This window comes from Pseudophryne corroboree, chromosome 5, assembly GCF_028390025.1.
Source record: "Pseudophryne corroboree isolate aPseCor3 chromosome 5, aPseCor3.hap2, whole genome shotgun sequence".
NCBI classification, from domain to species: Eukaryota; Metazoa; Chordata; class Amphibia; order Anura; family Myobatrachidae; genus Pseudophryne; species Pseudophryne corroboree.
Window position 1 is genome coordinate 617,526,109 of NC_086448.1, and position 21,169 is coordinate 617,547,277.

A 21,169-nucleotide genomic window follows, 5' to 3' on the forward strand; every position below is an offset into this window, starting at 1 on the left:
CAGGATCGGGCCTCCCTTTTATCCTCATGCAGCACTGGCAGTAGCAGTGGCAGGCATGCAGTAGAATCCGGCTGGGCCCCCCCCTTCGCAGTCAAAGTATCTGGGCCCGGGACTGCTGTCCCGGCAGACCCCCCTGGGGGCGGCCCTGATGCACACTATCAAATTATCAGTCCAATCGTACAATTATTGGCTGATCGCCCAGATTATTATATACAGTAGTGTGTATTCGGCTTAAATCCTAGGCCACATTAGCTGTTTTGATGGGTGGATGCACGTGACCATTAAATCTCTGAAAAATGTGAAACCAGTCCTTAAAATCACACCATACAGTGACAGATGATGGCAATCCTGACATTCCCATACTAAGACAATTATTTCCCACCATTTTGACCTTCCATAAAATACAATTTAATAGTGGTACATAAAGCTTATGCTGTATTGTAGCATAGTAAACAGTAGAGGCAGTGACAAAATCTTTTTCTAAGGAATATGGCAGGGAGGAGTATATTGAGAGCTCAGACTGCAACTCGCTTTAAATGTGATATGAAATATCCATCTCCCAAGTAGATAGGTTAGAAACTGCTGTACTGTAAATGCCCATATAGACGAGCCGATGCAGGAGAGATGTGTGCTGAGCGAACTGCTCAGCACACATCTCTCCCGTCGCTCAGCACAGCGCGATCTGTGCTGAGCGTGCGGGGTGAGACGGGGGGGCGCTCACTTCACCCAGTGGGTGAAGTGAGCGATCCGCTAGATGAGCCTGCATGCAGTCCAATCTAGCAGCAGCGATAGCAATGCGCGGGGCTGCGCATCGCTATCATTGTAGGGGCTACACACGGAGCGATAATGCTGAAATTCTAAGCAATCTAGTAAGATTGCTTAGAATATCGCTCCGTGAGTACCCCCCTTTAATCTAGTTTTCCTCTAGAAGATATCAGAAAACAACAAAAAGAGTATCAGTAATAATAATTTATAAATGATCTAATCACTTTTTAGCAATTTATACTTATTATAATTATACATACTATTTTTAATTGTGTAAAGTAATAAAAATATAAATATTATGGCTTAGGTATGTTTTATGTAAACTGTACAGTGCAATAAATATATAATTTGAAAAATAAATATTACAAAAATGTTCACAATTCTTACACAACATCACCAAGCAATAACTTAACAGTGAATCTGCTAGAACAAATACTTGTCTCAAAAGTATTTTGGTGTCCCCTTACTAACAAGCGGTAATAATTATTAGGATTACTCACTACTGATCGCTGCTGACAACTGTTTTCTGAGCCGTAGAATGCAAGCAAGTGGTCAGCAGCAATGTGCAGCTAGAAAGGGAGATAGCTAAAGGTGTACAGTTGCATCAAGAAACACAACTGCAAACCACATTTGAAAATATATGGAGGCCGGGCTAATGAGGATTATTGGAATACCTGGAGTAGCGAATATACAGCTTTAGTCACTTTATGTGTAAAATGCATTATTTAAATGCCAGTGGGTATGGGCCTGAAGGGAAGCAAACCTGCATTATACTACTTACTACGCTGTGATTTGAGCTGTCCATATGCTGAAGTTGCACAGTATTGAGAGAACATTGGGGGTCATTCCGACCCGATCGTTCGCTGCAGTTTTTCGCAGCGCAGCGATCGGGTTGGAACTGCGCATGGCAGCCATCGTTGCTTAGTGATCGCCTCTGGGCCAGAGGCGGTCGCTGGGTGGGAGGGGGCTGAACGGCGGAGTTAAGCCGATATGCGATGCCTTTGCACTTCTGCTGGGGGGGGGGGGGCGGCACTGACATGCGGGGCGGACTAGCCCTGTGCTGGGCGTCCCCCCACTATGTCAGTGTGAATGATCGGAGCTGTGCTAAATTTAGCACATCTTCGATCAACTCGGAATGACCCCCATTGTGAAACATTACAATAACAAAAAAACAAAAAATAACACTCCTGGAACCACATTTGGTCCTGATTTAAGAAGACCAGCACTGTATTTATACAACAAACAAGGAAAAAATAAATAAATAAATATAAAAATAAACATGTATTTTGGAATCACCATTAGGTTTTATGTGCATTTTCATTTAAAACGTTTTAAAAAGAAGGTTGTCTATATTTTACATTAAAATGTTTCCTTTTCTATTATGCCACTTTTGTGATCCCAAATTCTTGTTTCCCCAGTGCCCCGAGGGGTCTGGAGGAGCCCTAGCACTTTTAGCTTGCCAGCTACCAGCCTGTGGATTACTATTATGTTTTTTTAATGACGTTAATCCCATTTTAAAGTAGGATCGCCATGACGCAAATTAGGTAAATAAGCTTTCCTGTTTTGCAGAATGAGCTTCCATTCCTGCCATGGTGATGAGCCTCTATTGTACAGTGATAAACTATATAACTGGTCACTGCTACTTAGTACACCATGTTATACCTGTGTTACAGAGGGGTGGTCTTCTGTTTGCCGGCGGTCGGGCTCCCGGCGCTCAGTATACCGGCGCCGGGAGCCCGACAGCCGGCATACCGACACTTATTTTCCCTCGTGGGGGTCCACGACCCCCATAGAGGGAGAATAAAATAGTGTGGCGCGCGTAGCGCGCCACCGTGCCCGTAGCGTGGCGAGCGCAGCGAGCCCGCAAGGGGCTCATTTGCGCTCGCCAAGCTGTCGGTAAGCCGGCGGTCGGGCTCCCGGCGCCGGGATGCTGGTCGCCGGGAGCCCGACCGCCGGCCAGCCGTAGTGAACCCGTTACAGAGCTGTACTCCCACTTTAGTTTTTACTGTGCACCCACTTTATCGTTGCTTAGTCAGAGGACACCTTATTACTATATAATTGTTAGTAACATGATAAACATGTTGATGTAGCAACCATACAAGAGAACAATACTACTTTCAAACTTCACAAACAAATAAAGATAATACAGTACAGCCAACAGATAATTAATTCAAGAGAGGTTTCAGAATGACGGAAATATTTCTTTGGTGGATTTGTGTTGCATGGGGTACTATTTTTTGGGGCCTTCGCCATAGTCAATATGTATAGGTTATGAGTACAGCCATGTAGATATAAATGAGGAATCTATAGATAAATAAAACCAACTTCTATATTTAATATTTTATAATGCTTCCAGTCGGATCAAGAAGAAGATGCAGATGCAAAAACTCAGGTAAACATCTTACTAGCCTATTGGCTACAGTTCTGTTTTTATATTGTCTAGTGCTCGTCTGGTATATGTGGTACATCAGTGCAAAATCATCATTGTCCAACATTTTGTGTGTATCTTAATGTTCCCTCTCTTCACTTTTCCAGAATAGTCTCATTAAGCGAATAAAGGGTGAAAATGTATATGTCAAACATAGTAATCTAATGTTAGAGGTTGGTATTGGTACATACCACTGCATGCATTTGTGTGTTGGACTTTTAGCATGGTCTGAGTGCTCCCCACCTCCTAGTGAACTGAGTGGACTTTCAGTGTTTTCTTTTTCACTTATTATGCATAGAAAATGTTTTAGATGTATTTTGTATCTGATTTTTAAAAACATTTTAACAGCATATTTTGATGTTACGGTATTAGTTTATAGTTCACAATATAAGTTTACACATCACGATGGTAGTACTCCTTGAAGTCTCACTCTTCACCAGATTGTGCTGTATTTTTGTGATACTAGTGACAGCTAGTTTTACCTGGTAAGCCTGATACTAATCTATCTTCTTTCCTTCTCTTCATCACCCTGGCTGAAATACCAAGCAACCAAGAATGTAGCCTTGTATGTGAAACAACACTAAGGGCTAGATCTAAAATCAATTCTTCCGAATGAGATTGTAATTCCTGTAAATAAGACAATTTGTGTTGCTTGTTTTTGCAGCTACAAGGGTGTTGAGTAGTATATCTATTTCAATGTTTGCGGGATTTGTTTTTATTTAGGAGTTTGATAGGAATCAAGAAGATATGATGAAACATCAGACTAATATTAGTGAGCTGAAAAGAACATTTTTGGAAACTTCAGCAGACACCGCAGCTGCCAGTGAGTGGGAGAAACGGCTCTCTTCCTCTCCAGTCCGACTTGCGGTGAGACAAGAAGAATCTCCTATGATTGAACCACTTGTGCCTGAAGAGGTCAGTTATATACTGTGTATGAGTTTGTGTGTCTCTCTGTTTGTGTGTGTTGCGTGAAGAAGGATCTTAGTCACTAAAGCTTTGAAACAGAATTCATTTTCTTAAATGACCTTTTATATAAAGCTAACTTTAAAAGCATTGTCCTCATTTAGATTACTCTCATTCAGTGGCTTGCACATGCCTTGCTATGGCATGCAGTAAAAAAGTCAACACTCATTATGTTGACGCCAGAATGATGACATGAACTGATTGTTGACATTTTAATGCCGATATTTGAAGATATTTTGACATTGTCAAAAATATGACAGCCATAATGTTGATAGCTGATTTTAGAGTTAGAGATAGATTAAGGTTAGGATTAGCTTTACAGTAATAATCTTAGCATTGGCGTGCTGAATGTCGACATTATGTTACTGTTGACATTCTGGGGGGAATTCAAATGTTTGAAAAGTCGGTTGGGTGTCTTTTTTTTTCCTGTCAATTGGATAGGAAAAAATAGAAACCCAGCTGACTTTTCAAACATTTAAATTCCCCCCTCTGAATTTTTATATGCCCTTCAATGTCAGTGTTGACATTATGAATGCCAACTTTTTCTACCATACCCCTTCCTACAACTTACACTAAATGTGCAGCTGTAAGTTCCGGGAGTCCTTCTGTTATTTGTACCAGTGCCTTTATAGCAACAGGACGAGTTACATTTATGTTTTCCCTGGATAACAACTCTGTGCTCCCACATGTGTCCAAAAATTTTCTGTTGTACCTCAAGTCAGCAGTATAAACCACTGTGAGCAATGATATAAATGCATGGCAAAAATGCACTGAAATACTTAAAGAAAAAAGAAAAGAAAAGTAGTAGAAGTTTCAGGAAGGCCTTTACAGCTTTCATTTAATGGTAACCAGTCATTAACAAATCAAATTAATAGTATCCTTGCCAAGAGCTTCACAATGCTGTACCAAAAATGAAATGTTAAAAATAAAGGGAAAAGGAATGACGCACCCTGTAGCTTACAGGAAAAAGTATGAGTCCAAGTTCTACTCCAGACAAAGTACTTTTCTGTGACGCATTTAATAATATATTAATGAGCCTAATGTGTTATCTAAAAAAGGCCACTACAGTATGTAACTGTACTTCGCACGGGAGTTTCTGATTTTCATGGTTGTAAATATAAATGAGTGTTAACAATCTGGTAAATATATAGAGCTGTAAATTTGAGACATCTAAATGTATGTAATATGGTTCTTGGCGTTACCCGAGGAGCACCCGTAGCAGATACGGTAAAAAGGGACAGGACCATTTTTAGAGTTTATTAAATTCTACACACTTGAGGTGCAATCCAAGTTTTGATCCGATTGTTATCGTTCACGCAACGCAAGCCACGCATCGGTAATGACATCATTATGTCAACCCACTTTTCATCCATTACGGGAGGTTTATTAAATTTCTAATTCCATAGTTTTGCTATTTCCCACCTGCAGAATACCTACACTGCATCCGGAAAGTATTCACAGTGTTTCACTTTTTCCACATTTTGTTATGTTACAGCCTCATTCCAAAATGGAATAAATTAATTTTTTCCCTCAAAATTCTACAAACAATACCCCATAATAACAACGTGAAAGAAAGAAATCACATGTACCTACGTATTCATAGCCTTTGCTCAATACTTTGTTGAAGTACCTTTAGTAGCAAATACAGCCTCAAGTCTTTTTGAATATGATGCCACAAGCTTGGCACCTATCTTTGGGCAGTTTTGCCCATTCCTCTTTGCAGCACCTCTCAAGCTTCATCAGGTTGGATGGGAAGCGTCGGTGCACAGCCATTTTCAGATGTCTCCAGAGATGTTCGATCGGCTTCAAGTCTGGGCTCTGGCTGGGCCACTCAAGGACATTCACAGAGTTGTCCTGAAGCCACTCCTTTGATATCTTGGCTGTGTGCTTAGGGTCGTTGTCCTGCTGAAAGATGAACCGTCGCCCCAGTCTGAGGTCAAGAGCACTCTGGAGCTGGTTTTCAACCAGGATGCCTCTGTACATTGCTGCATTCATCTTTTCCTCTATCCTGACTAGTCTCTGAGTTCCTGCGGCTGAAAAACATCCCCACAGCATGATGCTGCCACCACCATGCTTCATTGTAGGGATGGGATTGGCCTGGTGATGAGTGGTGCTTGGTTTCCTCCAAACATGACGCCTGGCATTCACGCCAAAGAGTTCAATCTTTGTCTCATCAGACCAGAGTATTTGTTTTTCATGGTCTTGAGGGTCCTTCAGGTGCATTTTGACAAACTCCAGGCGGGCTGCCATGTTCTTTTTACTAAGGAGTGGCTTCCATCTGGCCACTCTACCATACAGGCTTCATTGGTGGATTGCTGCAGAGATGGTTGTCCTTCTGAAAGGTTCTCCTCTCTCCACAGAGGAATGCTGTAGCTCTGACAGAGTGACCATCGGGTTCTTGGTCACCTCCCTGACTAGGGCCCTTATCCCCCAATCGCTCAGTTTAGACGGCCGGCCAGCTCTAGGAAGAGTCCTGGTGGTTCCAAACTTCTTCCATTTATAGATGATGGAGGCCACTGTGCTCATTGGGACCTTCAAAGCAGCAGATATTTTTCTGTACCCTTCCCCAGATTTGTGCCTCGAGACAATCCTGTCTCGGAGGTCTTCAGACAATTCCTTTGACTTCATGTTTGGTTTGTGTCAGACATGCACTGTCAAGTGTGGGACCTTATATAGACAGGTGTGTGCCTTTCCAAATCATGTCCAATCAACTGAATTTACCACAGGTGGATTCCAGTTAAGCTGGAAACAGGATGCACCTGAGCTCAATTTTGAACTTCATGGCAAAGGTTGTGAATACTTATGTACATGTGATTTCTTAGTTTTTTATTTTAATAAATTTGAAGAAATCACACAAAAAAAAACTTTTTTCACGTTGTCTTCATGGGGTATTGTGTATAGAATTTTGAGGGAAAAAATGAATTTATTCCATTTTGGAATAAGACTGTAACATAACAAAATGTGGAAAAAGTGAAGTGCTGTGAATACTTTCCGGATGCACTGTATGTTAAATTTCATCTTCCTAACATATCCGGACATAAGATAATTAGTGAGTAGTGATGAGTCAGTGAGCGAGGGCTTTCGCATTTATATAAATGGATATACTGTGTGTGTGTGTGTATGTATGTATATATATATATATATATATACGTTACAAATGGGGGGAGGGTACAGCGCCACTTGTGAGGTGTGGTCTCAGTAATTATTAGATTAATTTAAAATGAAATTAAAAAATTACCATAAAACAAAGCACACATAACCTAAATGAAGGTGTCTGCCAAGCCCTAAGGATGCAGTGCCGGTATCGCACTGCTAGACGTATGTAAAAATGGGTAGATAGGGTTCGGCGCTCAGTGTTGCTAAGAAATGGTTAAAAGCCAGAAAATATTTATATGTATAAAAGATATTTAATATATATGAGAGTAAGAAAAGGTTTACACAAAAGTACACAAAAAGAACATAAAAAACATAAAAATGTGGACCAAGATAATCTTAAAAGGATAGGAGATCAACTTAACTTTAGAAAACAGCAGGGGGTTAGTGCAGGAAACCCGACGCGTTTCGTCTCATCAGACTTCTTCAGAGGGTAGGGACACAGTGACAGAACAACTCGGAATGGCCACTGTATTTTCCACCAAATGCAGGTTACACAGTTCCATGCAGGATTCAAAGATACAATGGTTCCTAACGTAGACCCCAAACACCCGTCCTATTGCCTGGCCGACTACTACAGCTTCAGGAACTGTTCCTGAAGCTGTAGTAATCGGCCAGGCAATAGGACGGGTGTTTGGGGTCTATGTTAGGAACCATTGGATCTTTGTATCAACTACATGGAGAAGACTGTACCCTGTTGTGCGGTGACTTCTGTTGCTGTTTGAAACTGCCTATTAAACCTGACCTGCGAATCCTGCATGGAACTGTGTAACCTGCATTTGGTGGAAAATACAGTGGTCATTCCGAGTTGTTCTGTCACTGTGTCCCTACCCTCTGAAGAAGTCTGATGAGACGAAACGCGTTGGGTTTCCTGCACTAACCACCTGCTGTTTTCTAAAGTTAAGTTGATCTCCTATCCTTTTAAAATTATCTTGGTCCACATTTTTATGTTTTTTATGTACTTTTGTGTAAACCTTTTTTTACTCTCATATATATTAAATATCTTTTATACATATAAATGTTTTTTGGCTTTTAACCATTTCTTAGCAACACTGAGCGCCGAACCCTATCTACCCATTTATATATATATATATATATATATATATATATATATATATATAGATAGATATATACACAGATGGAGCCATGCACACCTTTGCTTCTCTGCTGCGCCAAGGTGCACCATGGTTTATTAGCATAAGCCTTTCATCTATTGTTCTCAGATGCAATACAATAGAGAGAGAACAATACAGCAGGGGATTAAGTTATTACAGCAGGGGATTAAGTCTGACTGCGCTGGCTCAGTTAATTATTAAAGGCAAAGATGAAGAGGGCTCCATCTGTATATATATTGGAAGATCAAGTACTCTTCTAGAATTTATCAATCAATTTAATATTATTTTTATCAAACAAATGATAGAGATCTCTGTATGTTTTAATGTGATATCCAGCAAGGAAATACATTTATTTATTATACAGAAAATGTGTCTGTTACCTCTACTGCTCCATTCAAGGGTAAACCCATAGGGATTTCAAGTATATAATACAGTGGTATGTTAGGAAGATGAAATTTAACATACAGTGCACTGTTCTGTAACATTCCAATGCACTAACGGATGTCTTTTCACTTTGATTATTCTGTGTCTTACTTACCAGGCTGTTTATCCATTTTTTTCTCCATTCTTTAATACACATTCTAAGTCTGCACTGAATTACAGTAGATGAGCAATGAATGCTCTTTTTCTGGCTAAGTACAGGAAAAAATAAATGATATAAGTGATCTTTTTAAGTGACTGGTATAGTTCTTTCCAAACAGACCAAAGAAGAAAGAGAAAAAGCAGAAAGACGTGCTTCTTTGGAAAGGACAAGCTATTCTATGTTAGAATCTCAGGTAAAAAATATTTCAATGTGAAACCAATAATACTGTGTTTACTCTCTTTTTCTTCATTTTAGTATTCAACGGTTAAATAAAGTGCAGTAACCCATGTTTTGGTTTTTCTTTTAAATCATGTAGTTCAGGAATTTGTTACCAGTGAGCAACACAAAATACTCTGTAATGTAAAATAATGTAAATAACCACATATCAACAAGTAAACCAACAATAATTGATTGCGTAAGTATTCCCTCCCTTATATTTAATACTTGGTAGAAGATTCTTTAGCTACAAGTTCAGACATTGGTTTATTTGGGTAAGTTGCTATCAGCATTGTACACCTGGACACTGAAATAATCATTTATTCTTCTTTTTAATATAACTATCTTTCCTAATCACCCTTTACTATTGTGCTCCAACCACCGTCCTAGTGGCAGTGTTCCTGGGATGAGATGCAGCTTTGTGCTTGGGCCAATAACATCTAACATTTAGGTCAGAAAGTTCAGTCTTGCTATCATGGGACCATAATATCCTCCTAAACTTTTTTATTTTGGTCTCCCACATTCTTTGAAAGTAAAATTCTAGGCAAGGTATTAGAGCATGAGTTTTTTTTTAAAGGTTTACTTTTTGCCACCTACCCTTAAAGTTTCTGTGTGCCTGGGCTCTTGAACAGTTTCTTCCATATCAGATATGATACACTTTAATATGTCAGAGTGTACATAAGCCTCTTGTTGGTCTCCCTTAGTGCTCCCTATTTGTACACAGTTATTTTTAATTACTTGAAACATTTTCTTTATCAGCCATGTGACCTCTGAGGACTACTAATTGCACCAGGGGTTTCTTAGGTCACGTATCAAAATAGGGGTGATACTTACAGTAGGTATTCTATTATTATCTGTTTTTTCTTTATTTGTAATTAATTAAGAAAACATATAAGGGTTGTTTATGTATTAATCTACTATGTTTGTTGGTCAGTGGTAAACATTTTGATCCATGATCTAAGACAATACAGTGTAGAAGATGAAAAACACTGTAGGCCTGGTTCTGAGGTGGGAGTAAAGCAAAAAAGATCAAGTTGCTGTGCACGTAGGCAAAGCCGTGTTGCACTGCAGGGGGATGGGGGGGGGGGGGGCTGGGGTGCAGTGAGATGTAGATGGGGTGTGGCCAGTCGGAACTCTGAATTGCAGTGAATCAATATGCTGACCAGTATTTGTGGGCTACATGCAAATGCAGCAGCCAGTATTTATCCTGCATGCAACAACAACTAAAATGATTTGCGCCCCTCTAAACATGGTTTTCCCAAGGTGCATAGTTACTTGCTCTTTTTTGCTTTATTCCCAGACCCAGAATCAGGCCCTGTATATCATTGAAAGCTCAATCCTCATATATTTTTGTTGCTTAATAATCATTCATTACTCTGGTGTCTACATTAAGTGACTGACTGACATATAAAAGTTATTTATTAAGCAATAATTCACATTTTTTATTTTCAATTGTTTCTACGTTGAGGTTGGTGAATATATAATGAATTATATATGTATGTGACATGATACGGCATCATTCAGTAGTTGATGCCATATATACATTACAAACAGTATGCTGATTGAAGGAGTTGGATCCATTTTCCGCAGGACAACCTGAAATGGTGTCCTTCCACCAATCAATTGCAACCACCCTGGATTAAGTGTCTATTAGATGTAAGTTTGTCTAGCATTCCTTCTTGTCCGGTATATATGCCATTCCCACTGTACACAGTGTCCCAGTAGTGCGGTTCCAGTTAGAACAAGTTGGCCAGTTCCTGGCAAATGACCTGTATATAAATGGCAATCTATTGTGAGAGTCTCCACTGATAAATAACAATGTTGACATTTGCAGGCTGGAGGGAGATAGCACACCCCTTCAAATAAAAGTATTTATAACTTACATATTTCCCAGAAATAGGGAATTGTTATTTCTGATAACAAAGAGATAACTAACATAAACGTATTAAACAAGCAAAATAAAATGAATGAATATTTTTCTTTGCCTGCAGTCAGTGTACTTAACCGTAGTGTGCACTGAACCAATACAGGATGTATGAAATAGCAGTTACAGATGTTAATTAATTGGCTGCATTAGTATGGTTCAGCCCACAAAATGGCTGACTTTGGGAATTGCCTTAGTAATGTGTCTGATTCATGGTAAATTGATAATGCTGTGCTCTCACTCAACAAACAGTAGGTGGTTCCTTCACTGTGTCTAGTTGTGTTAAGTGCATACAGTACATGAATTAATGCTTAGACTTGTACATCGGTTGAACTTGCTGCTCCATTGAACCTGCTGCTGTCATTTGAATTCAAGTAAAATGCTGACTCTTGGATTCTTATTGGTTTTTCTTCCACTAGCCAGGGGACATAGTGAAGAAACTTCAGGAAGCAAGAGCCACCAGCCCTGTGGTTACTTCTCATCAAATCATTATGCAGAAAACTATCCCATCATCCCCAGAGGTTATTTTCTATTCATTTAATCTAGATACAATCCTCCACTGTAGCTATAAACCAATTCTTTGTGAATTATGCCACATTTCCGTAAAATACAGCTAAATAAATATTTGAAAGAGGATTAGCTAAGAGTCCCTAGTGTATGTCACAGAAGAACTAATTTCGGCTAAAGCACTGTTTTCCATATTAAACACAATGTGCACTATACATTGTATTAGAAAAGCTAGACATACACTATTCTAGTACAGATCCACAAAATCTGATTAAAGACTGATAGATCCTAATGTAGATTTTATATCTCACATATAGGGCACTGAGGATTGGGTTATTATAGACAAAGTACCCACTAAGGTAGTTGATGGAGAAACAAAAAGCGTTATCACTTACAAGGTGACAACTGTGAGCAGTGACAAACCAGCTGGAACATTTAAAACCAGTCCTAGTGCAACTCCGAGTCTGGATGCCTTGAAAATGGAAATGAAAGCAAGAGAGGAGGAAAGCAGACAGAAAATGTATACATTAGGAAAGTCTTACGATGCTGTGTCTGGCAGAATTGTAACTATGACAAGTAAAGGTAAAGAAGGTGAAAAAGTATCACTGCCCTCGTCTATTGAAGAGAGTCAAAAGCTGCAAAAGGACATTTCTGATTCTGTGAAAGTAACTGCAGTTGCAGGAGAGTATGAGATCCTAGAACGCATTAGCGATGATACGGAAAGGAAAACCCCAGAGGGACCAACCATAAATCGAAGAGTGTCAGAGTCACTGGCGACTATTAAAGAGTCTGACTCTCAGCTGGCAAGTCCCATAGAAGAGGGTGTGAAAAAGGTCCAGGATGTAGACATGGGAGTGAAGTTGATTGAAGGTGTGATCACTGAGAAGAGTACAGGATATGCAGATTATGACATCATTAAAACAGAAGATCCAGGTTGGAAAGATAAGAAGCTATCTGAATGGCGATACACAAGAGATCAACCATTTACAATAGCTACTGCTCACTATGTCACTGAATCGTCTGCATCAAAAGTGGTGGTAACAAGTGCCAATGACTTTGTTCCCCATCCTGACAATTACAAGCATGAATTGCAGACATCTCCCCTGCTTCACAATTCCCTTACGTTCACTTGCGGCTTAGCTTTATGTTGGCAGGCAACTTTTATTTGTTTAATGTTTTTTTATCAGTGCTGCAACCAAAGCAGGCATTGTAAGGCTTTATTACTGAACATAAAAAACCCATAACTGAATATATATTAATGTAGCAGCTTGCCATTTCAATAAATGTGTGCTTCAGCTAGCAGTTTCCCAGATCTAACAGCTATGGGCCCTATTCAACAAAGTCAGGAAGCGTTGTACACTCAAGAAGACCAGAAACATGTTTTGCAAAGATGTATTCTATGCCCAGGAGGAGAATAAACCGATATTCAACTAAGATTATAAATGAAATATTGACAATTCCCTTAATCCTTAAAAAAATATGTAATTAACTAGCGAGTTTGTCTTTTATAAAAATATGTAAAAACTATAAATATACGTAGATACCAATTGTCTCTTCTTGCTAATTATTATGAACAGATTATAATACAGATAGCTATTGTTTTGCTCCTTATATGAGTTGTTATAGCTGGAAAATGAATAATAAGTAAACAGCTACCTTGTAATGTGTTGCATAAACAGCAATGCACTTCAGGAATCTTTTTGTTCATAGATTACTTAACGAGGCATAACAGAGTTCCTGATAAATGGCTGTTGGTGTACTTATACAGAATCTAATAATGTACATTCAGTAATTGGGATATAACTGTGTAATAAGCAATTTATAAGACACACAAAGGACTGTTTGAACTGTATTATTAAGAAGTTTGCAGTGGTGTTAAATTAATACAGTGTCGATACCTTATTGGTTGACCATTATAGAACAATTCAATGAGTACCACATTGTATATCAATTCTGACTTTTCTCTACCGAAAAAAATAAGTAACTGAAAAACCTTTAATTTAGGTTGTTGAATAGGGCCCTCTGCTTCCAGCTTTACTTACAGGCTATACCGAGGTGCTAGTTTTATTTTCCTAACCTTTGTCATGTCCTTAACCTTCATGGCTTCTTTCCCTGATATCCTCATGTGTTGTACAGTTATCCTGTTAATGTGTACGGCTTTGTGTTGGATTATTTCCAGCCCATGTCTGCCATCTCTCTCTCTATCCTCCCTCCCTTTCTCTCTCTCTCTCTCTCTCTCTCTCTCTTTCTCTCACCCCCCTTTCTCTATAACTTTAGTCTAAAACACTCCTATATACACGTGACTCTACAAAGGCTGGTAATACATGCTGATTCTTAGATATAAAAAGAAAACTTTGCAAGTGCTGCAAATGAGTGGTGCTTTATTTATACAATTTGAGCAAATAATATTCATGCCAGTATAAATATTTTCTGCTCTCTGATATTGAAACACTTTATTTTGAACCTGTCCTACGGCAGGTTGCTAGTTGCTTTATTTGGTATTATGACTTTTGTTTTCCCTCTCTCTTCCTCCACCTTTTTCTCTCTCTCTCTTTCTCCTTCTCCTGCCCCTTCCCCCACTGTCAATATACAATGAATATACCCTGCAAAAATAAAGTTCTTTTTGACCCTAGTAAATTTCTTTATAACCCTAGTAGGTCATCCTAAGTCAGTCCCTGAGTTTGGCTGCTGACATGTTTGACCTTGATGTTTTTACAAAGGCAATGCTTTGTATAGAACATATTTTGCACAAACAAATGGATTCATCACTACATTGCACTATAATTCTTTATTACAAAGAGAAATCAGAAAACATCTGATGAAGAATTATGATGGACACTCCTGTGTACTTATACGGAAGTTTATTATTTGGGTTAGAGTGTATTGAATATTTCAGTATGCGTTGTGAGGCTTTGGTTTTATTGACACGGACATCGATATTTATGCATATAAGAGAGTACCAGTATTTACACTGTTTTTTAATATTATTTGCTCATAGTTGTTATTTTTCAACAGCCAACAATACGTATGTTTCCGTTCTCTATACTGTGGGTTGTACAACATAGTTTCCCATGCTCTGCTAGCCATTCAGTTTATAGTATGCTGATAGCAATTACTGGATGGCTACATTCCACAAACACTCTTTCTCACTATTATTGTCTACTATCTTTATTTCTAAAGTGTCTGTTGTTCGTCATGCTATGACTCTGTCTATTCCCCTGTTTCTGCTTTATATTTGTCTCTGTCCTCTCAATATGACTTTTCATTTCTTTGTCTGTTTAGACCAAACAATCCTCTGGTGACAAACTCATGGATGGTTCTGATATCTACAGTTTATTAGCATCTACAAGAAAGCCATCTGAGTTCATAGAAGGGGTTACAGCTACTTCAGAAAACTGGGCTCAGGTGGCTGCTGATTGGATGTGCTTATTAGCTGTTATATAGAACTTTTGCTTGCAATTTGTTTATGCTTTTAAAACATGTACACAGAGAGGAGAAGCGAATGTGACAGTGCAATCTCTGTATCAACACAATGGGCTACAATCACTGCTACACTTAAAACCATTTAGATAGTTTTGTCAAAATGATACAGATAAAATGTGTCTGGCTATATATATGGTGAATATAGCTTCAAGGATAAAATTATGCAGCTTCCTGGCTATTTGATGCCATGTAATGGAAATTCTATTGCAAAGCATTTTGCATTTAATGGAACATAAAATGAAAAGGAAGGGAGAAATAAAATACTTATATTTGACAAGCTTTAGTGCTATGTTTCCATAGTTTATGAATCTGCTCAAAACATGTATAAACATAGACAGATAATGTCACTCTCTCCGACACTTAATTTGATGGTCCTGTGATACAAATTTGCACTTGAAAATAGTATACCATATAATTCGTATTTCATTGGATTGGATGGTTACAGTAGATAATATATATATACTGTATGTATATATATATATATATATATATATATATATATATAAAGATCCGGTATGATATACCTGCAGACGGGATGTTGGCTGTCAGTATACCAACACCGTCATCCCATCTGCCGGAATACCGGCAGCACATGTCCTCGCATGCTCGCTGCGCTAGCCATGCTTAAATCACCACAGGTTCTATTCCCACTCATTTGGTGGTGTGGACCCATCAACAGAGTGGGAATTAGGGACGGGTGTCGGTATGGCCGCTGGCGGGATTCTGGCGTCTGTCTCCTGAGTGCCGGGATCCCGGCCACCGGCATTTTGACTGCATACCATATCTATATATCTATATATCTATATATCTATATATCTATATATATATATATATATACTATGCTTGTAGCAGCATACATAGACATATCTAAGCACATACAGTTAAATATAATGCACCATTCCAGGAGCTTCTTTCTTGTAGACCATTGCACTGTAGATGTGGTCAGTGGGACAGGGCTTCTTTAATGTATCTAGTAGTTTCAGAGAAATTTGAAAGGTACTCTGAAATTTCATCTAAAATGATGGCTTAATACCAACAGTATGAGAAAATAACACGTTATATGTTATGGGGCAACTTAAAAGTGATAATTATGAGAGCGTTTCAATTAAGTTAGGATGAAGATGTGCTTAAGAGAATTTAGCTTTAAAGTGAATCTAATTGAATAATAGATCTGAAAGTGCCATAGGTTTGCCAGCCCTAGCCCTGGTCAGGTTTTATTAGTGTAGCACTGGAGCCAGGCTGGCATCAGAGCCTTGACAAACTTTCAGCTCAGCAGACCCCTAATCCAACGCAGCCCCACACTATTGTGGTAGCTCCAGTTACTTTTCTCTATCGTCCTAGTGGATGCTGGGGTTCCTGAAAGGACCATGGGGAATAGCGGCTCCGCAGGAGACAGGGCACAAAAGTAAAGCTTTCCGATCAGGTGGTGTGCACTGGCTCCTCCCCCTATGACCCTCCTCCAAGCCAGTTAGATTTTTGTGCCCGGCCGAGAAGGGTGCAATCTAGGTGGCTCTCCTAAAGAGCTGCTTAGAAAAGTTTAGCTTAGGTTTTTTATTTTACAGTGAGTCCTGCTGGCAACAGGATCACTGCAACGAGGGACTTAGGGGAGAAGAAGTGAACTCACCTGCGTGCAGGATGGATTGGCTTCTTGGCTACTGGACATCAGCTCCAGAGGGACGATCACAGGTACAGCCTGGATGGTCACCGGAGCCTTGCCGCCGGCCCCCTTGCAGATGCTGAAGTAAGAAGAGGTCCAGAATCGGCGGCAGAAGACTCCTCAGTCTTCTAAAGGTAGCGCACAGCACTGCAGCTGTGCGCCATTTTCCTCTCAGCACACTTCACACGGCAGTCACTGAGGGTGCAGGGCGCTGGGAGGGGGGCGCCCTGGGAGGCAAATGAATACCTATTTTGGCTAAAAATACCTCACATATAGCCTCCGGAGGCTATATGGAGATATTTAACCCCTGCCAGAATCCGTTAAGAGCGGGAGACGAGGCCGCCGAAAAAGGGGCGGGGCCTATCTCCTCAGCACACAGCGCCATTTTCCCTCACAGAAAGGCTGGAGGGAAGGCTCCCAGGCTCTCCCCTGCACTGCACTACAGAAACAGGGTTAAAACAGAGAGGGGGGGCACTAATTTGGCGTTAGAAATATATAAAAAAGATGCTATAAGGGAAAACACTTATATAAGGTTGTCCCTATATAATTATAGCGTTTTTGGTGTGTGCTGGTAAACTCTCCCTCTGTCTCTCCAAAGGGCTAGTGGGTCCTGTCCTCTATCAGAGCATTCCCTGTGTGTGTGCTGTGTGTCGGTACGTGTGTGTCGACATGTATGAGGACGATGTTGGTGAGGAGGCGGAGCAATTGCCTGTAATGGTGATGTCACTCTCTAGGGAGTCGACACCGGAATGGATGGCTTATTTAGGGAATTACGTGATAATGTCAACACGCTGCAAGGTCGGTTGACGACATGAGACGGCCGACAAACAATTAGTACCGGTCCAGACGTCTCAAAAACACCGTCAGGGGTTTTAAAACGCCCGTTTACTTTAGTCGGTCGACACAGACACAGACAGGGACACTGAATCCAGTGTCGACGGTGAATAAACAAACGTATTCCTTATTAGGGCCACACGTTAAAGGCAATGAAGGAGGTGTTACATATTTCTGATACTACAAGTACCACAAAAGAGGGTATTATGTGGGATGTGAAAAAACTACCGTAGTTTTTCCTGAATCAGATAAATTAAATAAAGTGTGTGATGATGCGTGGGTTCCCCCCGATAGAAAATTATGGGCGGTATACCCTTTCCCGCCAGAAGTTAGGGCGCGTTGGGAAACACCCCTTAGGGTGGATAAGGCGCTCACACGCTTATCAAAACAAGTGGCGGTACCGTCTATAGATAGGGCCGTCCTCAAGGACCAGCTGACAGGAGGCTGGAAAATATCATAAAAAGTATATACACACATACTGGTGTTATACTGCGACCAGCGATCGCCTCAGCCTGGATGTGCAGAGCTGGGGTGGCTTGGTCGGATTCCCTGACTAAAAATATTGATACCCTTGACAGGGACAGTATTTTATTGACTATAGAGCATTTAAAGGATGCATTTCTATATATGCGAGATGCACAGAGGGATATTTGCACTCTGGCATCAAGAGTAAATGCGATGTCCATATCTGCCAGAAGATGTTATGGACACGACAGTGGTCAGGTGATGCAGATTCCAAACGGCACAAAGGTGTATTGCCGTATAAAGGAAGAGGAGTTATTTGGGGTCGATCCATCGGACCTGGTGGCCACGGCAACTGCTGGAAAATCCGCCGTTTTTACCCTAAGTCACGTCTCTGCAGAAAAAGACACCGTCTTTTCAGCCTCAGTCCTTTCGTCCCTAAAAGATCATATCTGCCCAGGGATAGAGGAAAGGGAAGAAGACTGCAGCAGGCAGCCCATTCCCAGGAACAGAAGCGTTCCACCGCTTCTGACAAGTTCTCAGCATGGCGCTGAGACCGTACAGGACCCCTGGATCCTACAAGTAGTATCCCAGGGGTACAGATTGGAATGTCGAGACGTTTCCCCTTCGCAGGCTCCTGAAGTCTGTTTTACCAAGGTCTCCCTCCGACAAGGAGGCAGTATGGGAAAAAATTCACAAGCTGTATTCCCAGCAGGTGATAATTAAATTACCCCTCCTACTACAAGAAAAGGGGTATTATTCCACACTATATTGTGGTACTGAAGCCAGAAGGCTAGGTGAGACTTATTCTAAAAAAATTTTTGAACACTTACAAAGGTTCAAATCAAGATGGAGTCACTCAGAGCAGTGATAACGAACCAGGAAGAAGGGGACTATATAGTGTCCCGGGACATCAGGGATGCTTACCTCTATGTCCCAAATTTGCCCTTCTCACTAAGGGTACCTCAGGTTCGTGGTGCAGAACTGTCACTATCAGTTTCAGACGCTGCCGTTTGGATTGTCCACGGCACCCCGGGTCTTTACCAAGGTAATGGCCGAAATGATGATTCTTCTTCGAAGAAAAGGCGTCTTAATTATCCCTTACTTGGACGATCTCCTGATAAGGGCATAGTCCAGGGAACAGTTGGAGGTCGGAGTAGCACTATCTCGGATACTGCTACAACAGCACGGGTGGATTCTAAATATTCCAAAATCGCAGCTGATCCCGACGACACGTCTGCTGTGCCTAGGGATGATTCTGGACACAGTCCAGAAAAAGGTGTTTCTCCCGGAAGAGAAAGCCAGGGAGTTATCCGAGCTAGTCAGGAACCTCCTAAAAACAGTGCATCATTGCACAAGGGTCCTGGTAAAAATGGTGGCTTCCTACGAAGCAATTCCATTCGGCAGATTTCACGCAAGAACTTTTCAGTGGGATCTGCTGGACAAATGGTCCGGATCGCATCTTCAGATGCATCAGCGGATAACCCTATATCCAAGGACAAGGGTGTCTCTCCTGTGGTGGTTATAGAGTGCTCATCTTCTAGAGGGCCGCAGATTCGGCATTCAGGATTGGATGCTGGTGACCACGGAGCCCAGCCCGAGAGGCTGGGGAGCAGTCACACAAGGAAAAAATTTCCAGGGAGTGTGATCAAGTCTGGAGACTTTTCTCCACATAAATGGAGCTAAGGGTAAATTTATAATGCTCTAAGCTTAGCAAGACCTCTGCTTCAAGGTCAGCCGGTATTGATCCAGTGGGAAAAACATCACGGCAGTCGCCCACGTAAACAGACAGGGCGACACAAGAAGCAGGAGGGCAATGGCAAAAACTGCAAGGACTTTTCGCTGGGCGGAAAATCATGTGATAGCACTGTCAGCAGTGTTTCATCCCGGGAATGGAAACTGGGAAGCAGACTTCCTCAGCAGGCACGACCTCCACCCGGGAGAGTGGAAACTTCATCGGGAAGTTTTTTCCACATGATTGTAAACCGTTGGGAAATACCAAAGGTGGACATGATGGCGTCCCGTCTGAACAAAAAACGGGACAGGTATTGCGCCAGGTCGAGAGACCCTCAGGCAATAGCTGTGGACGTTCTGGTAACACCGTGGGTGTACCAGTCGGTGTATGTGTTCCCTCCTCTGCTTCTCATACCTAAGGTGCTGAGAATTATAAGACGTAGAGGAGTAAGAACTATACTCATGGCTCCGGATTGGCCAAGAAGGACTTGGTACCCGGAACTTCAAGAGATGCTTACAGAGGTCTTATGGCCTCTGCCGCTAAGAAGGGACTTGCTTCAGCAAGTACCATGTCTGTTCCAAGACTTACCGCAGCTGCGTTTGTCGGCATGGCGGTGGAAAGCCGGATCCTAAGGGAAAAAGGCATTCCGGAAGAGGTCATTCCTACCCTGGTCAAAGCCAGAAAGGAGGTGACCGCACAACATTATCACCACATGTGGCGAAAATATGTTGCGTGGTGTGAGGCCAGGAAGGCCCCACAAAGAAATTTCAACTCGGTCGTTTCCTGCATTTCCTGCAAACAGGAGTGTCTATGGGCCTCAAATTGGGGTCCATTAAGGTTCAAATTTCGGCCCTGTCGATTTTCTTCCAGAAAGAATTGGCTTCAGTTCCTGAAGTCCAGAAGTTTGTCAAGGGAGTATTGCATATACAACCCCCTTTTGTGCCTCCAGTGGCACTGTGGGATCTCAACGTAGTTCTGGGATTCCTCAAATCACATTGGTTTAAAACCAGTCAAATCTGTGGATTTGAAGCATCTCACATGAAAAGTGACCATGCTCTTGGCCCTGGCCTGGACCAGGCGAGTGTCAAATTGGTGGTTTTTTCTCAAAAAAGCCCATATCTGTTTGTCCATTCGGACAGGGCAGAGCTGCGGACTCGTCCCCAGTTCTCTCCCTAAGGTGGTGTCAGTGTTTCACCTGAACCAGCTTATTGTGGTGCCTTGCACCTACTAGGGACTTGGAGGACTCCAAGTTGCTAGATGTTGTCAGGGCCCTGAAAATATGTTCCAGGACGGCTGGAGTCAGGAAAACTGACTTGCTGTTATCCTGTATGCACCCAAAAAACT

At 41.2% G+C, this 21,169-nt stretch overlaps 1 protein-coding gene across 14 annotated transcripts in view; it reads left to right on the forward strand.

Moving 5' to 3' along the window:
• EPB41L3 (erythrocyte membrane protein band 4.1 like 3) overlaps positions 1-21,169 on the forward strand; it is a 346,176-nt gene that overhangs the window by 292,400 nt on the left and 32,607 nt on the right. For 7 of the 14 annotated variants that reach the window (XM_063923517.1, XM_063923521.1, XM_063923520.1 and 4 more), the window contains 7 exons: positions 3,122-3,157; positions 3,301-3,366; positions 3,917-4,108; positions 9,126-9,200; positions 11,567-11,668; positions 11,972-12,691; positions 14,937-15,059. In XM_063923517.1, coding sequence (XP_063779587.1) covers positions 3,122-3,157; positions 3,301-3,366; positions 3,917-4,108; positions 9,126-9,200; positions 11,567-11,668; positions 11,972-12,691; positions 14,937-15,059 — 1,314 coding nt within the window. The remainder of the gene's footprint in view (positions 1-3,121; positions 3,158-3,300; positions 3,367-3,916; positions 4,109-9,125; positions 9,201-11,566; positions 11,669-11,971; positions 12,692-14,936; positions 15,060-21,169) is intronic. The other 7 variants (XM_063923519.1, XM_063923525.1, XM_063923528.1 and 4 more) reach the window with 5 other exon arrangements.